The sequence below is a fragment of the Cucurbita pepo genome, chromosome 13, assembly GCF_057944985.1.
Source record: "Cucurbita pepo subsp. pepo isolate OVF chromosome 13, ASM5794498v1, whole genome shotgun sequence".
Classification (NCBI taxonomy): Eukaryota; Viridiplantae; Streptophyta; class Magnoliopsida; order Cucurbitales; family Cucurbitaceae; genus Cucurbita; species Cucurbita pepo.
Genome location: NC_141810.1, coordinates 12,867,079 through 12,890,102, shown reverse-complemented (window position 1 = coordinate 12,890,102; position 23,024 = coordinate 12,867,079). Strand labels below are relative to the sequence as shown.

General features: G+C 35.4%; 2 protein-coding genes across 2 annotated transcripts; both read left to right on the top strand.

The window, feature by feature from the left end:
• Window positions 1-2,583: 2,583 nt before the first annotated feature.
• Window positions 2,584-12,537, top strand: LOC111808201 (oxysterol-binding protein-related protein 1C). The gene is made up of 10 exons (XM_023694045.2): window positions 2,584-3,657; window positions 4,094-4,450; window positions 6,258-6,354; window positions 7,444-7,892; window positions 8,123-8,278; window positions 9,633-9,800; window positions 9,901-10,041; window positions 10,853-11,083; window positions 11,335-11,448; window positions 11,928-12,537. Exons 1-10 carry the CDS (start codon window positions 3,109-3,111, stop codon window positions 12,093-12,095), a joined length of 2,430 nt encoding a protein of 809 aa, XP_023549813.2. The 5' UTR covers window positions 2,584-3,108; the 3' UTR covers window positions 12,096-12,537.
• Window positions 12,538-19,012: 6,475 nt separating this feature from the next.
• On the top strand, window positions 19,013-22,894 carry LOC111808917 (phosphatidylinositol 4-phosphate 5-kinase 1). Its single transcript, XM_023695159.2, has 8 exons — window positions 19,013-20,523; window positions 20,633-20,797; window positions 20,883-21,048; window positions 21,159-21,269; window positions 21,373-21,566; window positions 21,657-21,787; window positions 21,863-21,956; window positions 22,111-22,894. Exons 1-8 carry the CDS (start codon window positions 19,334-19,336, stop codon window positions 22,418-22,420), a joined length of 2,361 nt encoding a protein of 786 aa, XP_023550927.2. The 5' UTR covers window positions 19,013-19,333; the 3' UTR covers window positions 22,421-22,894.
• Window positions 22,895-23,024: the final 130 nt, after the last annotated feature.

Below are 23,024 nucleotides of genomic sequence, written 5' to 3'. Positions count from 1 at the left end.
ATATTTATGATTGTCACGTATTTTTGTTCCAACTATTTATTTATTGTGGCTATGAAGCTCTCCAATATTGGAATGTGATAATTGAAGATTTTGCGTCCACGTAATTTGTTTCCCAATTTTGTCTCATTAAAAATATTTATTTACGAGATATAAAATAAAATATATATTAATATTTGTAGCTGGTATGATAGAGTTATATTATAGATCTTTACTACAACCGTACATTTGAAGCTCGCAATTTATTTGTTTGACACTCGATGATTTTGTTGGATGATGAAAGTCCCACGTCGACTAATTTAGGGGATGATCGTGGGTTTATAAATAAATAATATTCTCTCAATTCGTGTGAGGCGTTTTGGGGAAGCCCAAAGTAAAGTCACGAGAGTTTATGTTCAAAGTGGACAATATCATACCGGAGAGTCGTGTTCATCTAACATGCTATCAAATGTCAAACAAAGGACTTCAGAAGAAAAGGAGTCAACCCTAGGCTCCTCGAAGGCAGTAAAAAATGACTAAGATTACAAAGGACTTCAGAAGAAAAGGAGTCAAGCTTCTTCGAAGGCAATGACTAAGACTCCGAATGAGTCGTGCCTTGATTAAGGGGAGGTGTCATTGGTGTGAGGCAATCTTTGTTAGGTGATGTTTTGAAAATTTTTCCATGATGCACACGATTGAGGATAAAAATGTTGGAATAATCTTCACTCTTAAAAACGAAGAGCAAGTAACCTGACTACAGGGAATGCAAAAAAATTCAAATCTTAGACAAGAAACATTACACAGACTCACTTTATCATGGTATGACATTTGTGCCTTTTTTATTATTATTATTATTATTATTATTATTATTATTATTATTATTATTTATTTTTGCCCAGTAGACCTTCTCATTTCTTTTATTTATATAATCATAATATTTTTTTAATTACGATGGATTCAAAATATTTAAAAAAAATGCAATTGATAATTTTAAATTTTGGTTGGAATATAAAAAATGGAAAAGTAAATACTTTTAATTTATATTCCACGCGTTTACTATTTTGCGGCTACTGAAGGCACTGCAGTGGCATCAAATTCTTAGTTCTGCAAATATATATAATTTTATATTATTTATTGTTTTGCGGTTGGTTCAGTTGTTTTGTTGTCCTACGATGGCTGAGGCGGAGACCGGTATTTTACTGTTCAAAAAATGCACCCTGTCTGTAACGCTACAGTACAGAATATTCATACACTGCACTTTGGACGTACATCTATACGTGTCACCGCCCCATTCGACCTCTCTCAAAACCTCTTCATCTGGACCGTACGTACTAATCTGCCGTATTTCAATACAAACTCCAAAAATTATATTTTTCAATTTATTCACTTATTTTGGTCATTTTATTTCAAAAACACATTTAAATGAACCTTTATATAATTTTAATCCCATTAAATAGTAAATTCATAAAAGTCATAACGAGGAGGCGGTGATCATAACATAAAGTTATTACTTTTTCATCTTTAAATATCTTTAAATATTTAAAGGGTGAGATTTACGCGCGAATAATCTAATTGTTTCTTACTTGTCCTCCACCCGCTATATTCCATTTTTCTTTTCAATCAACGTTTATCTAATAAAATAAATATATGAAAAATATAGCTTATAATATTAATTTTAAAAAAAATACTAGATTTATAAATTTTGACTTGGATTATTGAAAACATTATTAAACTCTCTAATTTGGTCACTAATTTGGTCGTTTTTTTATTTATGAGAAAGGGTTGGTCAAGCTACTTTTATATATTAAATTAAATTGACTTTTTCTCCGGGAATAAATTAAATTGAGAAAAAAGTTGAACATTTATCTTCTAGAAGATATTGTTTAAAATGTTTTAAATAATAAATCCTTTTTTCTCACATTTTTTATGTGTTTATTTTAACAAATTATGGTAATATTGATTTATAAATTTTAAATTCGTAAAAAATATTAGTGAAACCTCATTTTAAAGTTTTATTTATTTATTTATTTATAAAAATATATTTTTACCTAAAGAAAAAGCAAATAAAATGAGCATTATTTTCAGGCACAAAAATAAATAAATAAATAAATAAAATCTAAGATTTATTAATTCGTCTTATCCCTTTTTCTCTTTCTTCCTTTACGTGTTAAAATAACCAGACGAAAATGGAAAAAATAAAAATAAAAAAAAGGAAAAAAAATAATTAAAATCCATTTCATTAAGAAGGAAAGAATTATTGAGTCAACCCATATCATTCGAGATGTTTTTCCTTATCCTTCACACACACAACAAAAATCCCAAAAATTAATAATAATAATTAATAAAATATATAAATTAAGGATGAAAAGACGAAAAGGCCCTTCTAGGGAGTTTATCGTTTCCGTCAAACCCTCATCCGTCTCCACGTTGTGGATCCCCCTCACCAAACCCACGCCGTTCCCCACTGTAATTCCTACATCCACCCGCATCGGAACAAAACCCTGTAATTAATTACTTAATTAATCAATTAAGGTATTAATCTCTTTTTCAGAAGTATTAACCACCCGTCCGTCCGGCGACCTCCTTATATTTAAAGTGGGGTGTCGATTGAGTCGCGTCTTCGGCAGTCGCCGCGTGTCACCATCGTCAGCGGACGACATAGCTTCTTCTTCTTCTTCTTCTTCTTCTCCGATTTGCATTTTTCTCTAATCTCTCTAATTCCCCGATTTCCATATCCATTTTCAACGAACACATTGGATTTTCTTTTTGTTTTTGTTTTTGTTTTCCCCTTCGTTAAGTTCGTTCCAATCTATAATTGAAATCCGTTTTCGCCGACCTTTTCGCTTTAGATTTCTGTTTCCCGGATTTTTCTCTCTCTCCAGCTATGGCCGTCGGTTGTGTGCGGCTTCGTTATAAACAGACGTATTAATCCAAACCGCCTTCTTCCAGTAATCTTCGTTTCTATGATTGCCTTTCAACAATTTGGATCAATGAAGCCTCCGACCGAGTCAGACGACGTCACTTTCACTTCCGCCGCCATCTGTTTATCGCCACCGTCATCCTCATCAGATCCCTCTTTTTGATTGCTGTTGCTTTTTTCCTCTGTTTTTGTCTTTTGTTTTTCAATTCCCTATGCATTCTTTCTGCTGCGTCTCCACTGTCTCCGAGAACTCTCCTTCCAAGCAACCGCCGATTCCGATGCCGGACCTCCATATTGCACCGGCCTCTCCTGCTGTCTCTGTCGCGTCCAGATCCGATCCGACGATTCGAATTTCCAATTATGGGCATAATCGGAGTCTTAGTAGTAGCGATGCCGGACGCCTTAGTCAGCGGAGTATTTTTGCTGCTGAGATGGTTGGACGCCATTCCTCGGCTAGGGAGCCTCCGGTTGACGTTAAGATCAATGATATTGTTGGGAATGGTATCTGTGGTATTCTCTACAAGTGGGTGAACTACGGCAAAGGTTGGCGTCGTCGTTGGTTTGTGCTTCAGGATGGCGTTTTGTCATACTATAAGATTCATGGACCTGATAAGATCGTTGTCAATGAGGAAACAGAAAAGGGATCGAAGGTCATCGGCGAGGTGTCGATGCGGAGGATTTCGAGGCATAAGAACGGGTTCTCTAATCAGACTCTCCAGTTCCCACTCAGGCGCAAGCCATTTGGGGAAGTTCATCTCAAGGTCTCACCAATCCGAACTGCTTCTTTATAATATCTGCATTCAAGTACCATGGCATTCATTTTTCTTCTTCTCGTGATTATAATTTTCACGCTTTATTTTGGAGGTGCTGATATTTTGTATCTACATCTTCCTTCATTTTATGAATCAGTTTGTGTCCATTGTTAGTTTCTGTTTGGTTATTACTTTGTTCGTTTCCCATCCCTTTTATTAGTTGAAATTCAGCGTCTTCATCAAGGATTACAATTGATCTGGTTGGGGGTTTGTCAAGTTTTCTTTCTGATCCTCTAAAGATGCCTTCCATGTTAATCGTGAATGAGACTTGAGAAATGATGTCTAGGATTCAGGTGTTTCTTTCAATTTAATTCGTGCAACTCCTTGTTTTCATTCTGGTTCTGTGGATCATTTGCCACCGTTGAGTTGAATTTTCCTATGACAGGTCTCCTCAATTCGAGAAAGCCGGTCAGATGATAAGAGGTTTTCCATCTTCACTGGGACAAAGAGACTTCACTTGCGGGCAGAGACCCGCGAGGATCGGGTGGCATGGATGGAGGCATTGCAGGCAGTGAAAGAATTATTCCCAAGGATGTCTAACTGTGAGCTCATGGCGCCTATGGACTTCTTGTCTGTGTCAACTGACAAGATTAGACAGCGGCTTCTAGAAGAGGGTGTCAGTGAAACAGCCATTCAGGACACTGAAAATATTATGAAGACTGAGTTTGCTGCACTGCAAAACCAGCTTTTGTTGCTCAAGCAGAAGCAGTGGCAACTTATTGACACACTGCGGCACTTAGAGGTACATTGATACTGAATCTACAATACTTCATATGAATCAAATTCAAGATTGTTTTTTTTGTTGTTGTTGCCTACTATTACTGGAACCTTTCGATTCATTTACTACTGAGCGGTGTCATACATTGTTACTCTGTTCTGGAGATCGTGTATATTTCCCCCTTCTAGTGATTCTTCTGATAGAATGCAAGGGGAATTTGAGTTTGCAACTTTGTAAGCACTTAAAAATTTTCAATTTTAATAATTAGCTGCCATTTGCTTAAGTGCGTTTCCCCTCCCTCATGGTGCTATGTTGATTGTTGATTCCATGGAGGAATTTAAGCCCAATTGATATACGGGTTATTTAAAACCCATTACTTTGGTGTACATCTCTTCATCCGACAATTCTAATTCTGGTTGGGCATTTGATGCTTGCACCATTATGGTGTTTGGCTCTGTGTTGTAGTCAGAAAGTGTCGTATTTTCTCATTTATGCATACTTATTCTCACTGAAATGTTTTATTTGAATCAAACTAAAATTTTATGGAGTAATTACATTTCTCCACGAGAAATCCAAAATGAAGTTAAATATCCCCAGAATCCACAAAGTTTTTCAAACGACAAAACCATAGTTCCCACTTCTTCTCGCATAATTCCATTTGGTTATATCTAGGATAGTTTGTGTATGCCTGCCCTTTTTATTATAACTTTTATCGGTTCTTTCAATTTTTTTGTTCATATGTTAATTAGTTCCTTTATTGAAGTTTATTTACATATTGGGCTGTTTTCATTTTTTTAAACTAAACATTGTCTCCTTTATGTCTTGAGTGTGTATACCTTCTGTCTGAACTTTTGAAATTGGACTCTTTGAAGCACAATTCGGAGCTTCCCTGAGTTCGATTCTATATTGTAACTTATGTTTGGAGCACGTCTTCTGTTTGACAGTCACTCTCTGTTTAGAATAGGGCAACCTTGATTCCTAGCGGATAAAATATATACCAAAACTTCTCAGATTTATTCCTTTCTTTGTATACCACCTACTTGCAGCTAGAAGCTAAGATTCTCTTTCGAAAACATTTCTGTACTGATCCTTTGGTTGTTTCATCAAGGATGTGTCTGCTGCTTGCTTTTTTTTGCTTTCACTTTGGAAATGATTTTTATAGGATCTCTTGATTGCTTTGCCTGAAGGTTGAAGTTAACCTTGAAAGGTTTTGTATGCTTGTTCCGCGCATGCATTTTTTGCTAGTTGTTTATATAGTTATTATATTAAGACCAATCAAATCATTTACGTCATTTGGATTCAACCTTACCTTTGAAAATGATTTTTATAGGATCTCTTGATTGCTTTATCAAGGATAGTGAATGTGTCTGCTGCTTGCTTTTTTTGCTTTCACTTTGGACATGATTTTTTTAGGATCTCTTGATTGCTTCGCCTGAAGGTTGAAGTTAACCTTGAAAGGTTTTGTATGCTTGTTCCCTGCGCATGCATTTCTTGTAGTTATTTTTGTAGTTATAATATTAAGACCAATCAAATCATTTACTTCATTTGGATTCAACCTTACCTCTAAGCGGTGTTGCGAGGGTTAATCCATGCAGACCATTTCTAATAATTTTTTATTTCTAGATTTGATCCTCTAATTTCCATGAATAATTAGTTTTTTGTTAGCATTGAGTAGACCTCTAGTGAAATCATTAACAATAGGAGTCCCAAAAGAAGTTCACTGACTGACCTTCTTAAGCTCAGTCATATAAAATTATCTAATTCTGCATTTCGTTCAACATTTTCTTTTGGTTGTGCTTTTCGTAAACTTCTCCCTGTTTGTCTTGTGTAGACAGAAAAGGTTGACTTGGAGAATACAGTAGTTGATGAGAGCCAGAGACAGTCAAATGATCCTAGGGCCTTGCCTGGTCAGCTGGAAAAATTTAGTGGTGAGTTGTCATGCTTATACCTAATAATCATGGTTCTATATGTACTTCATTAATTTTGTATCATTGTCTCTGGGCATGTCACTTCTATTTTGTTATTGTTTTTTTAATAATTATTATCCGAAGCAATATTTTCCTTTGTGTTAATTGCAGCTTTGTTTTTCTAATGATGATATCTGAAACTTCTTTCTAGTGCTATGTTTTCTTAAGATGTGCTATAATAAAGAAAAATGGTTAGAAGATTTTTTATGAAACCATCACCGGAGCTTTGTACTAGACTTGGATCTGAATTGATGACCTGAGGTGAAGTATTGCTTAGCTGATCTGTCTCAAGCAGCACAGCGTGTATGAGATCTCATGGATGGTAGTAAGAGTTTTTGTTAGAAGGCTATTGAATTAAAATGTGACTGGACAGTCAAATTTGAAAGCACTAATGAGAAATTACCTATATTTTATATTCTGGAGAAGAAGCCACAGGGGGACTAAATAACAGTATAATTAGCTATAGAGGAGGAAGAATTGGCAACAGCAATGCAGTCCTTGAATTGATTAAGAGATAGATGTCTGACTAAGGGCGCATTCTCATAGCCTTTTTTTTTTTTTTTTGAAAAAAAAAAAGAAAAATCCATGTGATCCATGTGAAGAATGGAATTACAATTAACTGCGAGCCTGTAGCTGATGAACATACGAATGTCAAATACTAAGTTTTTAGAAAGGTTGATGTAAGGTTGTCTTAACTCTTAATTTTAGGACATAGAAATTGGAAGTCCGACAACTGTGGCCAAACAATTACAACCATGTACAAATTAATTTGGCATATTTATTATTTATATTCTCACTTATATCAAGATATATGATGACAATGTTTGCAATTATTTTCCTCCATGTTTACATTTCAAGTCTTTTTGCCTCTTTTTTCAATAGTCTCGAGGTTCTTTTTTTACAATTTCTTAGCATAAGCACGCTGAACACTGACTTATTATGTATTCATCTTCTTATTCCTGACGTGTTTGTATGCAATTGCACATTCTTTTGGCCACTGGAATATATTTCATACTCTTTTCCTCTCTAAACTTTTCTATCTTTCTATAGATGTGAGTGCTACTGAATCTGATGATGATAATGAGAGAGTCGATGCTGCAGAGGAAGAAACAGACGAAGATGAAAACACATTTTTTGACACTCGAGATTTTTTATCATCGAGTTCGTTCAAAAGTAATGGATCCGACTACAGGATATCATCATTTTCTTCTGATGATGAAGGCCTTTGTACAGTTGATTCTGAGGAAGAGGTGGATCCATCAATTAGATCTGTTGGAACAAATTATCCTTATGTTAAGCGGCGCAAGAAATTACCTGATCCAGTTGAAAAGGAGAAGGGTGTCAGTCTTTGGTCAATGATTAAAGACAACATTGGAAAAGATCTCACTAAAGTCTGTCTTCCTGTGTACTTTAATGAGCCTCTTTCTTCTCTGCAAAAGTGTTTTGAAGATTTAGAATATTCATACCTCATTGATCGGGCATATGAATGGGGAAGAAGGGTAAGTTAATGATCTATGATTTTATGCAGTGCATATCTTTCAACATTTTTCTCATTACATAACCAGCGATGGAGATTTAATGGAAGATTTTGGACAAACCTCTAGTGATACATGTGAAATTTAAGTAACTTTCTGGAAAGTATAAAAAAAGAAAAAAACGAAAACCTTGAATTTTTTAATGCTCCCTATCGATTTTTTATTAGCTAGTTGATCTTTTACCAACTCTTCAGGGTGACAGCCTCATGAGGATTCTAAACGTAGCTGCATTTGCTGTATCTGGGTATGCTTCAACAGAAGGAAGAAGTTGCAAACCATTTAACCCACTGTTAGGGGAAACTTATGAGGCCGACTTTCCAGATAAAGGGCTCAAGTTTTTCTCGGAGAAGGTATTGTTTTTAGATTTATTTTTCCGGCGTAAGGGGTAGGAACCAGGGGCTTAATTCTATAAAATTTTATACAATAGTCGGTTGGATAAAGGAGAAATGCTCCTGGCTAGAACTGCTGAATGGAAATTACATTGGCATTCTCCAGTAGAAGTTAATCCTATGAGCAGAACAATTAGCAAACCTATCAAATTTGAAGCAATAAAGCATAAGCCATGTAGTTTTGGCCCCTAACAATATCCTCCTATGTTTTTTGCAACCAGAAATTCTGGAAACAAGTGTTTAATGTGACCACATAGGATTTTCTCTTTTAATTTTAATTTTATTTTACATAATTTTTCATTCAATTCAGTGGTTCCACAAAGAGAATTCAAGGAAGCAGGCCACGGAGTTGTCAAATACATATCAATTTAATGATCGTTTTCTTTCAAAAAGATTTTTTTTTTTTTTTTAAATGTTATTTATTTATTAGTCACTAGGACAAGCTTGCTTGAAATGAACTCTATCCGGCATTGACTCATTACCATAGAATTTTCTATGTGGAACACGAACATATAACCTATGTGAAAACTTAAATCTATTTGACATGTTTCACTTGAACTTTGCCCTTACTAGCTTTAATCCTCTTACACTTGTATTCCAACAGTTTGTATTATTTGTCTGCATAAGGTGGAAATGAGAAATGAAATGGGATAGCAGTGGCAAGTTAAAACTGTAAAAACAATAATAATAATAATAAAGAAATGAAATGGTATAGCAGAATGATATTGCGGATTTTGTACTTTATGATTAGAAATTATCTTTTTTTATTTTGGTTCTTAACAAATTCTAGGATTCTAAATTTGTGAGAACTTTTATAATTATTAATCCTCGATATTTCTTTGATCATAAACTCCCCATTCATGTTCTTGGAGTCACTGTGTAGGTCGTGTTAACCTTCAAGAGTGTCCTTCAATCTCTATGTTATTTCTTGTTTGAAGCACAATTTCCATCCAAAATAGGATTTTTTTTTTCTCTGTGCATTCCGGCTAAAGGCAACATGTTCACTATTTAAACAATGAACAAAAGGGAATTGAACATATAAAGATGACGGGAGCATTTGTTATGTAATGATATTAGATTATTGATGAGTTAGTACTACTGTCACATAGGACGTCTTTCATGTTCACATTCTTTTGAAATTTTGATTCATTTAGGTCATCATTACTTGATGGCTTCATTCATTTATCTCGAATGCTTGGGTTGCACATATTCTAGTTCCTGTATTTGAATGAAAAGTAAATGGCTTCATTGTTTTTGGCTTGATCCAAGATTCTTCCTCTCAAATGGTATAGATTTTTCTAATTTTGGTTGTTAGGTTAGCCATCATCCAATGGTAGTTGCATGCCATTGCGAGGGCAATGGATGGAGATTTTGGGGTGATAGCAATTTGAAGAGTAAATTTTGGGGTCGGTCAATTCAGCTTGACCCTGTTGGTGTCTTGACATTAGAATTTGATGATGGAGAAGTCTATCAATGGAGTAAGGTGTTACACCAATGATTGTTTTATATTGTTTAAATTCTCTTTTTCTTTGTTCTATTTTCCCATTTAGAATCTTGAATTATTTTGAATGCATTTCTTGTAGGTGACAACGTCAATTTACAACCTGATACTGGGAAAGCTGTACTGTGATCATTATGGTACAATGCGCATACAGGGAAATCGTGACTACTTGTGTAAACTAAAATTTAAGGAGCAGTCCATTATTGACAGGAATCCGCACCAGGTAATTTCCTACTGTCCTTTATCATATATCTGAGATATATAGGATTGTTATTATTGAAAAGCATTAACAAATATTTTTCATTTATCCTGTCAACGGTGTAAATTTTTTCCATCTTCATTGGACCACTGTCTCTATACCATGACACTTCTTCGTTGGATTCTTTGCCTAGCAAGAGAATGGAGGGAGAAAAAGAAATCGATATAAAGTTGTAAAAATGGTTCCAAATCACGTTGATTTTGATTTTTGAGTAGGACTCTTTGCCTTTAACAAGAGGTTGGAGGTAGAAAAATGGAATCAATGGGAAAAGTTGGGGGGCATCACCAATAAAAACCATTTTTGTTTGGATTGTTTTTTATGCGTTTAGATTCTGGATGCAAATGAAGTTTCTGAAACTAGAAGGGTTTCATTGTCATGGCAGAAAGCAGAGGTTATATACGACTTTAGTTATTCTAGCTCTAGCTTTACCACTCGAAGCTGGCTCATTTCTTATATTGTATAATAATTATTCAACTGGATGTTCCTATCCAATGAAGAAAAAAAAATCAACTGGAAGTCATATTATCGTTAATAGTGAGCTTGTAAATTCTAAGTGATCACCTGGTGCTTTCATTTGATCCAATTCAACTGGGTGAATTGGCTATTATGGGCAGGTGTCAGGAATGTGACTTTTTTTTTTTTTTTTTTTTTTTGTTAAAATTTTGGGATAGGAAAATCTGTGGAAGTTGAAATTAGAATTTCTGACTTGTGAAAGATCAAGATCTTATATAGATTGCTAAAGTTGACTGAAACTTGAATTACCATTCTCATTCAGGTACAGGGTGTAGTTCAAGATAAAACTGGAAGGACGGTGGCTACATTATTTGGAAAATGGGATGAAAGTATGCATTATGTGAAGGGGGACTGTTCCCATAAGGGAAAAGGATTTGATTCTTTATCTGAAGCCCACCTACTCTGGAAACGAAGCAAGGCACCAAAATTTTCTACTAGATATAACTTCACGCGCTTTGCTATGACTTTGAATGAGCTGACACCAGGCTTGAAGGTAATCCTTTTGATTACTTTATTTTAGTTTCCTACTAGATTTTCATTTTCTGTTTGGTCGTAGGACGTGGCTGCATAAGATAATCTATCCGTTTTAGTTGCAATGTTGCAACCTGATGGATGAGATGATAGTTTATAATTTTTTCCCCCTCTTTTCTTTCTGTTTTCATTAAATTTTTTATAGATGTAATGATACGCCACTTGCAACTTATTCTGGGGTCAACTTGTTTCTTATGTTACTTCAATATGCAGGAAAAGTTACCTCCTACAGATTCAAGGCTCAGACCTGATCAAAGGTGTCTAGAAAATGGAGAGTACGAAATGGCTAACTCAGAAAAGTTGCGATTAGAGCAGCGCCAGCGGCAGGTAGACTATACTTCGATGTCACATATTTGGTCCTTTTTCAGGAGTGTTTGTACAGCGCATATTCATCTTATTCTTAAGCTCCTAATTTAATATCCCAAGCTATATGCATTCTTCGAACTTGAGGACTTTGAATTATTCCAACGATAAATAAAACACATACTCAAATTAATAATTTGTTCTTAAGTTTGTGCTAAAATGGCTTGAAACCAATTGTGACCAGAACAATCAGCAATATGGATCCGCAAAACTGTAGAATTGATGGAAATGGACAGCTGACTTTATATGACCATTTTTTAGATATCAATTTTTTTTTTTAAAAAAACCTCGTTTACTTTATAGTATTTTTCTCTTGTGATCTACTATATGAAGACATATTTGCATTCCTAGTCGAAATGTTTTATTTATTTATTCTATTTGGGTGAGATTTCAAAAGTAGTTAGATCAATAGAATAGCTTATATTATTTCATTTGGTTTTCAGGCTCGGAAGATGCAAGAGCGAGGTTGGAAACCAAGGTGGTTTGCCAAGGAGAAGGAAAGTGATACTTACCGCTACATTGGTGGGTACTGGGAGGCCAGGGAGCAAGGGAAATGGGATTCATGCCCTGATATATTCGGTCAGATCCCTACTGATCCACAACTCGAGTGAGTTGAATAGTTTTTTTCTTTTGATGTTTTTTTTTTAATTCTTTTTTCACATATATTTACCGGATGAGTAGCCAATAGCGTGCTCATTTGAATAGTTATACATAGTATAGCAACTGCCACTGTCGATGTGGTTGCAAAGTAAATTAGATTGAAGATGCTGGGCAGTCAAAAACGAAGTTAGCAAAGGAAAAAGAGAAAAAAGGAAAAGAAAAAAAAAAGAAAAAAAAAAAAAAGAAGTGAAAGCAGCTATAGTTTCTCAAAGATTATCTGGCCGGCATCTCATGTGTTCTTCATAGATCATTTTTACTTGCATTAGGTGGAAACATATGTCTCATTCGCAGCAAATTGTTGAGAGAAAGCATTCTAGAATTATTCGGATATATATATCCTAAATGACTATGATCATCATCTTGCTGATTTCTACCCAGCAGGTTTCTCAATAACGTTTCTTTTATGTACTTATATTCATTCACCCGACCAGTTGAAAGTTCTTAACCATATCCAGTGGGAAAATTGATGTCACAAATTTGGCCCCATTTGGAGAATTTTCAGGTACAAATGTTGAAAACTTTCCCCCATTTACTCTGTTTTGGTCTCTAAATCCTTGGTATTAGGAAGATAGTGTATTTTTTTCTGAACTATTTTGTCCAATAATGTGAAACCGTGGGATACTCCCTGTTGGTGGAAAACGACCTGTTAAATGCTCTGCCTCTAAGCGATGCAGGCATTTCCAAGTTAGCCAACTGAAGTCCGAAGGGACATTTTGAATAGATAGATGGATTGTGAAATATGCACACACATCACCATCCTGCTGTTCCTTTTAATTATATAATATTGGACTCCCAGAACCATCCTTTCCTCCTTACGCCCTTCCTTCTTTCTTTACATTAATTGGTTGGTTTTTTCTCTACTTCCTTTAGTGACGTCTGAACCCAAAACAACTCCAAGATCTGTAGCTATCTGTCCCTCATGTGGATCACTCAATGCCTTCTCAAAACACACCTGAAACTATATATTAAATAAGCCATTTCGTCTCTTTCCTCCATCACCTTTTACTCACTTTGCGTTATAATTATCTGTCTAGTTGTTTCTTACTTTTTGAGTTTTGACTAATTTGTTTCACTAACAAAAGAGAACAACAGCTACATTGACATTAGGTTCTTTTCTAATTTTAGTTCCTAAATTCCTAATTCTTTCTACTTTGTCCACTTAACAAGTTGTAAAATGTTCTCGGTAGGTCCTTTTGGGGTGTTCAACGTTATGTCTAGTAGATATCTATGCAAACTTTCCACTGACTTTCATATTTTAATGCTTGTGTGACATGTTTCAAACATTTGATGACATAGATGATAAACTATAACGATCAAAATAGACACAAATTATAAGTGAAAATGGATATTAAAATCTTTATCCAAGTGTCGAGACTAAATAGGAAAAGTCTTCAAATTTTAGGATCATACTCAGCTTTTTTTTTTTTTTTTTTTTTCCTTCTTTTTCTTCGAGTACAACAAATGAGGGCCTCAGGTAGTACAAGTTGTGGTCTCCAAATTAAAATAATAATAACAATTTTAACTCCAACGTGGCCTCCAAACTCTTCTTTATTAAAAAAAGAAAAAAGAAAAATAGTCCAAATTTCATATTTATTCAATTGCAGACGTTGAGCTTCATAAAGCACAAAAAGGGACATTTGAGACAAGAACATTAGATCATCAAGTTTGGCCTTCTGAGCTAATCCTTTATAATATCACCATCATATTCTACTCCTTATCTTGCTTTCTTTACTATTTATTCTAACAAATTGAAGCATTAGAATAATATCCACTTTGCCTTCAAATTACATATTAAAAGTAGATGAACTGAAGCAACACGTAAGATTACAAGATTCGAACCCATAACCTTTTAGACTTATGTAAACTAATTGAAATGGGTTCAGAAAAAGTGGGGCCTTGAAGTGAAGGACATGAGATGCATTAAGAGTTGAATAATGTTGTTTGGGAGCAGAGGGTTTTGATTGTACCATGGTGAGGGGTGAATTAATGGGTGGATGTGACCACTCATTAGGCCTTCTTTTTTTATTTCTCATTTCCAGATGTGGATCCCATTCAGATCCACAATCATCCCCAATCCTTCCCACTCTTCCATAACTTTACCCTTTCTTTTCCCCCCAAAATTTGCTCTCAATTCTCCAAATATTCAACTATGATGTTCTTGTTAGAGTATATAACTCCTCTACCTTAATCTAATATTATGGAGGTAATTACGATCATCATTTATTATTTGGGATTCGAGAACTTTATGCACATGACTAAGAATGATTTCATCCGCTTAAAGAGCTGAAGTTTGTATAATCAGTCAAAGATGATAAGGCCTACTCTAACTTTTTGTACAATATGCACTTGCTAGATCTCTCCTCTCTTACCTTTCTGTTATAGTTTTTTGTTTTCAAGTTCGGTCAAGAATGACAAAAAAAAGATGCATTCTATTAGTCAAAAGCATTAGGTAACTAAAAAACCAATCTCCCTATATTTTTATAAGAAAATGATATTGTTGATTTCATACGAATTTTACTCTCGATTCCACATCCAAAATCTTATCTATTCTCGTAAGATATTATTCGTTCAAAGAGACAGTTCCTTGTTACTTATCCACATAAGTGATCGAGCGATGTACTTTTGGGTAGGGTTTAGACTAAAAAGAGGGATATGTCCTCTCATTTTGTCTCTCTCTCACAAAACATTAGCACATAAAAAAAGAAGAAAGCAATCCTGAAGGCCTACAAATTTTGCTCACATGCAAGCCATGGCCCTCTCACCCATTTCAACTCACCGACACTCCCAAATCAAATACTCACTTTTTTTCCCCATTTGATTCAAACATCTCTTCTTTTTTATTCCAAAACTCACTCAAATGTGTTTGTGGAAATTAGGGTTCCTTTCAAACAAATTAAACTTCCCTTTTTCATCTCTAAATTCATACATTCCCTTTTATGCCTTTTTAGATGCAGATTTTATGTCGTATTAATAACTTACTAATGAAAATATGTATGCATATCGGTTAGATATAGAAATACAATAAATGATAAATGTCAATTCTTTTAAAAAAGATTAGACAACAAATAGTTCATGTCTGGTTTCGTAATCATTGAACGAAAATAGCCCCTTGTGTTAATAACTATTTGACTTTTTTTTAAAAAAATTAAAATTAAGTTTAAAAAATAATTCTAATAATAAAATTTTGTGAGAAAAAAAAAACATAACAAGTTAGTTACAAAAAAAGAAAATAATAAATAAATAATTGATTTTATTTATTTGGGAAGGACGTTTTAGCAGCAATAGCACGTGGTTGGCGCGTGCGTGTGATCAGGTGTTTCGCATACAAAGAAGGTAAAGTTGGAACGGGGACACGTGGAGAGCCGTGTGCGTGATCTGGTGTTTCGCATACAAGAAGGTAAAGTTGGAACCGGGACACGTGGAGAGCCGTGTGCGTGATCTGGTGTTTCGCATACAAAGAAGGTAAAGTTGGAACCGGGACACGTGGAGGGCCAAGTGACGCCTCGTTAACAATGTTGGGGGAAGGGAACAGTTGGCAGCGTCCCATACCTGTCTAGCTGTTACAAAAAAAAAAAAAAAAACAAAAACAAAAAAGGAAAAAAAAGACGTGGGAGATGGGCCCCACCCACGCGGCTCTCAACGACGGCCAAGTGGGCTCCACATTTTTGCCAGCTCAGACACGAACAAACTGCAAAAGCAAAACCCTCTCTCTTTCTCTTTGCGTTTGGCTTCCACGAATTATGCTTCTCTATATTCTATTTTGATAATATTAATTTCTAAATTTAATTTTAAATTAAGTTTGGTTCTTATTATTTAATTATTATATTTTTTAGTTTTTTTTTTTTTAACTGTCCATGCAATCATTATTAATAAATAGACGAATAAATATTTTGTTAGTGTTCATATCGAACACGTCATTGAATTTCTTTTTCTTTTTTTCTTAATTCTATCAAGTTACCAACCAATTAAATTCAAACACGTGTCCAAAGCATTTAATTTAAAATTTAATACTATAAATAGTCATAATACTTATTTTTCTATTCTAAATTTCTCTATATTTTATTTGTTTATTACGCAATTTTTTTTTATATTCTATGGGTCAACTCCAAATTTATTATTTTTTTCTTGGGTACAAATATTAAATTTCTTTTTATAAAATTTGGGCTCATTCTATTTATTACTTGATAATGTAAATAAGTGAGTTTATAGGGGGAAAATGAAATATAGGTGCTACTTTTCGGGTATTTTTTAATATATATATATATATAATTAATTAATTAATTAAGTTGACATTATCGTGTTTTCAATTTATCCAAAACGCATCATATTCTTAAAAAAGTAAAAAAAATTAATCTAATCTATAAATTGAACGAATGGCTAAGATTCAACGATTAATATAGGCTTGAAATTATAAGAATATGCCTTTTCGTTCTTAATTTTAGAATCTCTTGATTTAATGTAAGTTCAAACCTAAACCACAACTTGATTGTTCGTTGATAATTTTTAAAAATGTTTAAATTTAAATTTATTTATTTGTTTAACTAGAATTTAATAAATAATTGTATTTGTTATTTTTGTGTTTTAATAATTTAAATTAAGTTTATTTACTTTTAATAATTTTTAATATATATATTTTTGTTGGAGAATTAATAAATAATTAATAAAAGAGACTATGAGAATTTAATGTAACTAAAATAAAATGAAATTTTAAATTATTTTTTAAAATGTAATAATAATTAAAGGTATAAAAATTATTATTCACAATTTTAAAACATGTCTATTAAGAGGAGGTTTCACACTCTCGTAGGGAATATTTCGTTCCCCTCTCCAACCAATGTGGAATCTCACAATCAGTTGGAAAGGGGAACGAACCATTCGTCACGACGGGTGTGAGGTTTCTACATTTTTATAAGAAATGTTTCGTTCCTCTCTCCAACCAATACGAGATCTCACAATCGGTTGGAAAGGGGGAACGAAACAATCCTTACAAGGGTGTGGAAACCTCTCTCTAACATACGCGTTTTAAAACTGTGAGGCGAACGATGATACATAACGAGCTATACACAGGTAATATCTGCTAGAGGTGGGCTTGGACTGTTACATGCTTATTCAAACTCTTGATATATCCTAAAATCGTTTCGTCTCTAAACATATATATATATACGAACATAAAATTTGGAATCAAAAGTGGACAACCTTAGTGGCACAATATTAATTTCAATCCCTTCTATGATTCAAATATATCCATATTCATATAAAAGTGTTGATACCTTCTTCCAATATCCAATATTTGAGTGCAAGCATAGGAAAACCACACAACATATATTCCTTCCTCTTTGATTAAACCCTATTTTCCCTTTAAATTCCTTTATATTATCCTATCACCTCACCTTTTCTCTACTCATTTTAAACAACCATTCATCCATGGTGGAATGTTCAAACGAATTGCATTCCCAAAAACGATTCATACCTAACAAAAAAATACCTTATTGCGTTCCCCAATACAATATTCCATAGATCTTAGATCAGGTGTACACGGGTTGAAAATTTTGTTTGAACCATTTTGAAATTTCGAGTTGATTGGGTTGGTGATCCAAGCAAACTCGAATAGAGTTCACCACTCAATACAACCTAACTCAATCCCCTTTGGGTTAAGCTGTTGGGTTGTTTTTTTTTTTTAATTATTACAAAAAAAATATTTATCTAGAATATATGTTTTATTAACAACTAAAATACAAGTTACAGAGCATCACTAACATTATATATAAAAAAATCTAATCCAACTCAACTTTTTATAGTTTGAGTTGGACATTAAGTTATTGAGTCATATGAACACTCTTAATTTGAAATATACGTTTCATTTCCATATATAATTAAATGTACGACCGTGATACATAACTGGAAGTTTGACACATGAGTCAAATTTCAAAATTCACCTTTTTTTTTGAAAGTCAAAATACCAAAATTTTGTCTTTTGTTGAATTAATAAAATTTATTAATAAAATAGCAAAAAGTGCGTGTGATGTAATTAGGTGGGAGGGCGGAACGTAAATTTCGAAAATAATTTCCGATCCTTTTTTTTTTTTCTTTTTTTCAATTATTTTATTCATTAAAAAAAAAAATTTAAATTTTGGAACAATCGTAGAAGCCAGTGGGCCCCACCGCAACCGTAAATCAAACAATGATGCCTCGGATCACGAACGGAACATTTTCCCCTAAAGCCGCATGAATGGCATTACTGTATTTAAAACCACGTTTAGGGGCTAATTTATAAAATCTTTAAAACTTATTTCCCCATGTTACCCCTCTTCTCGCGGCGCATGAGGAGGGTATTCTCGACATTCCGCTTTCTTTTCTTTAAAAAAATTTTTATTTTCTGTTAATTTCAATTAATTCATAAAAGTAATTGTTGTCCTATTTCTAAGAAATTAAGTTTAATTAGTAACAAATAATGAATTAGGAGACATTCTAAGGGGTAATATATGTTAAATATATATATATATATATAATAATCTTTTTTTTAGGAAAAAAAAAACGACTACTTAACCAGCTCTGTGGATTGATATTTTTTTGGGTTAGATACTCAACCAAATTGGTTACCATCGAGCTATATTGTTAAAAAAAAATTAAAAATATTTAACATTTGTACTCAATGTTAGTGATGCATTGTGACTACTAAATATTTAAGTTGGTCTCAATTAAATTTAATTTAGATATTTGGAATAAAAAGAAATAATTAATAAAAAAAAAATTAATTCGGCTGATTTGTTATCTGCAGGATTAGACAGTGGATGAGCAACTTCCCCAGGAAAAGCCGTCTTATTTACTTTGTATTTATTTATTTATTTTATTTATTGATTCAGAGTTTTTAATTTTAAATCCGTTCTTTTCTCTTTCTCTCTCTCTCTACGCCCTTTCGTATTTTCATCTCTGCCTCGGCCTCTGTTCAGCTGCTAGCCTTCGCACCTATTTTCTCATCACCACCGCCTACGAAAAGCGTGGAAACAACTGCACGACACACACAGAGAGAGAAGAATTGCCTTCTCTAATGAGCCGGAATTTTTGTTGGCCCCATTGCAGCCATTTTTAACCTTCTGCACGACAGATGCAGAGCTAACGAACCAGGAATAGGAGAGAAAGTAGAGACAGCGGAAGAAATTGAGCAAGCTCGTCAGGATAAGCCTCATTTATGTGTGCTTGGAAAATGCGAGAGGCTCTGCCCTGTGATGACCCCAGCTTAATCGTCTCTTCTACCCACAAGAAGAAGAAATCCGATGACGATAAGCTAGATAAAGATTCACAGATGCAGATGCTCGCTGTTCCTCCGGTTCTTGTTGTAAATCGTAGCCGATCACAGGCGAGTTCGCGAAGGGTCACACCCACTACTTTGACGACTACTCCTTCCATAACTACGGTGGCTACTGTCGACTCTGTTTCCGGTGATGGTACTGGAATCGTTGCGCCGTCGGCTGTGGAGAAGCACCTTCCCAACGGGGATCTGTACATTGGGAGTTGCTTGGGGAGCGTTCCGCACGGATCGGGGAAGTATTTGTGGACTGATGGGTGTATGTATGAGGGTGAGTGGAAGAGGGGTAAGGCCTCGGGGAAAGGGAAATTTTCTTGGCCTTCTGGTGCTACATATGAAGGCGAATTCAGGTCGGGTCGGATGGAAGGGACTGGCACTTTTATTGGATCCGACGGCGACACCTATCGTGGCTCATGGTGTGCAGATCGGAAACACGGTTTCGGCCAGAAACGTTATGCCAACGGCGATTTCTACGACGGAACCTGGAAGCGGAATGTTCAGGATGGAAATGGCCGTTACGTCTGGAAGAACGGGAACGAGTATGTGGGTGAGTGGAAGAACGGGTTGATGTCCGGTCAGGGGGTTTTGATTTGGGCCAACGGGAATCGGTACGAAGGTCAATGGGAGAACGGAGTTCCGAAAGGGAACGGAGTTTTCAGTCTTCTCGACGGCAGTAGCCATACCAGTGAATGGAATAACGAAATGAAAATCCAGCAATACAATGGAAGTTTCGATTCGCTAGACGCGAAAGAGAAAATCGAAAGCACTGAGGTTGTTGAGGGTGCGAATTTGACCGCAACATTCAGGAAAAGTTCTTCGGTGGATGCTAGCAGAGGCAGCTCGACGGAGAGAAATTTCCCGAGGATTTGCATTTGGGAATCCGACGGCGAAGCCGGCGATATCACTTGTGATATACTCGATAATGTGGAGGCTTCGATGTTGTATCGAGATGGGTTTAGACAGTTTAAGAAAACTCCTTGTTGTTCAACCAATGATGCCAAGAAACCAGGGCAGACGATTTCCAAGGGGCATAAGAACTACGAACTCATGCTCAATCTCCAACAGGGTATAAGGTAATTACCGATTGAGTTCTTTACTATATCTGAAATGCTCGTTCCTCGATGTTGTTTTTAGGGTTTTTCTTCTCTGTTCTTGATTGGATTTTTCTGGGGTTTTCTGTAGGTATTCAATCGGGAAACACGCTTCAATTCTTCGGAACCTTAAGACAAGTGATTTCGATCCGAAGGAGAAGTTCTGGACGAGGTTTCCACCGGAAGGATCGAAAACTACGCCCCCTCATCAATCCGTGGAGTTTCGATGGAAGGATTACTGCCCCTTGGTGTTCAGGTATTCAAACTTCAAAGTTTCTGCCCTATTTGATCTTTGTTGTTCAATGATTGACCAGTTTCGTTGCAATCCTTGTGTAATGTAGACATTTGAGGGACCTGTTTCGGGTTGACCCTGCTGATTACATGCTAGCTATTTGTGGAAATGACACCCTTAGAGAGCTCTCTTCTCCAGGAAAGAGTGGAAGTTCTTTCTATTTAACTCATGATGATAGATTTATGATAAAGACGGTGAAGAAATCAGAAGTGAAGGTCGGTTGCCAGGATTCTGATTAGCTTTGTTTAGTTTGTTGTGCTCCATTTTATGGATTGGATAATATGTTGAAGGATGATCATTGATGAAATTAGTACTCTCTTTTCAGGTGCTCATAAGGATGTTGCCAAGCTATTATGATCATGTATGTCGATACGAGAATTCGCTCGTGACGAAATTCTTTGGCGTGCATTGTGTAAAACCAATTGGCGGTCCAAAGGTGCGTGCTGTTTTACTCTGGACTTTGGTTTGAAATGCTTTCTCAGATATGTTACTGTTAAAATTTGTGTTGGTTCTTACTTAAATCTTTGTTACGTAACCAGACACGGTTTATTGTGATGGGTAATTTGTTCTGCTCCGAATACCGAATTCATCGACGATTTGATCTCAAGGGTTCGTCCCATGGTCGGACAACAGATAAGCCTGCAGGAGAAATTGATGAAACCACTACACTTAAGGATCTTGATCTTAATTTCGTGTTTCGCCTTCAGCAAAGTTGGTTCCAGGAATTCATCAAGTAAGTTCTTACACATTCAGATTATATGGTTCTTGCATTCTCTACTTACAGGGCGTTGAATTTAACATTAGTGTTTCGAAAACACGACAGGCAAATTAACCGAGACTGTGAGTTCTTGGAAGCTGAGAGAATCATGGATTATAGTCTTCTGGTTGGTCTTCATTTCCGTGACGAGAGTCAATACGATAAAATGGGCTTATCACCATTTCTATTACGATCTGGTAAATAATCCGATCTCCACAACGTTGTCATGTGGGTGATTTGATAAGCTAATGAACACTTATGCTATCTTGCAGGTTACAAAGATTCTTATCAGAATGAAAAGTTCATGCGTGGCTGTCGCTTTCTTGAAGCAGAGCTGCAGGACATGGATCGAGTTTTAGCTGGCCAGTATGTTTCTTGTCAAATTCTACTGTTTTTATTCCATCACTTAACATCACTATGACCAACTAGGTTGAATCATCCACATACAATCACATCTGTTTTTGTTCTAATCCAAACGTACACACAACGATTTTTAACCCGTTACGTTTCACTCTTCCAGGAAACCTTTAATCAGGTTAGGAGCCAATATGCCAGCTAGAGCCGAACGAATGGCTAGAAAGAGCGACTTCGATCAGTACACCCCTGGCGGGACAAGCCATTTGATCCCTTCAAGGAGTGGCGAATTCTACGAAGTTGTCCTGTATTTCGGGATCATCGACATCTTACAGGACTACGATATCAGTAAGAAACTGGAGCACGCATACAAATCCTTACAAGTCGATCCCACCTCAATATCAGCAGTCGACCCAAAGCTGTATTCGAAAAGATTCCGCGACTTCATAGGAAGAATCTTCGTTGAGGACAGGTGAATAAGAAAGAAGGAAGGATGGATAGATAGATAGATAGCTAACTATTATCCAATCGATAAAAGATTTCCCAACCGAAACATCGGTGAACCAGAGAGTTGGGAAAAAAGGTTGGCATTGGGGGGTGGCCACATGCGATTAAAGGCTGATTTTGCAGAGCAGCCAAAGAGTAGAGAAGGTGGGGGAGTGGGGGTAAAGTGTTGAGTTATATATGTACATTGAATGCAAGAAAAGAGGGAGATTTGGGAAGTGAAAGGGGTGGTGTTCGTCCCTCACGTTGCTTTACTATTATATTTTTTTTGAAAGGTTTGAAAGATAGGTATATAGGTAGTGGAGAAAAGTGATTCAAAATGGATGGGGATTTGGGGGTTGGTTGGTTGATTGGAATAAGAGAAGTGTACAGGATTGGATTACGTTTATGATCTGATCTCTCTGTTTTGTGAAATATTCTATTCAGAAAACGCCTTATTCAATGTCTTTCTCTTCTTCTCAAGGCTCACTTTTTATGAGTTTTAAGGCCAAATGGGGTCGCCTTGGCTTGCTTTTTGCAGTGAAACACAGCAGAGCGGGAAGGGTTGAGTAGCCATCAAAAGCAGAGAAAGATGCT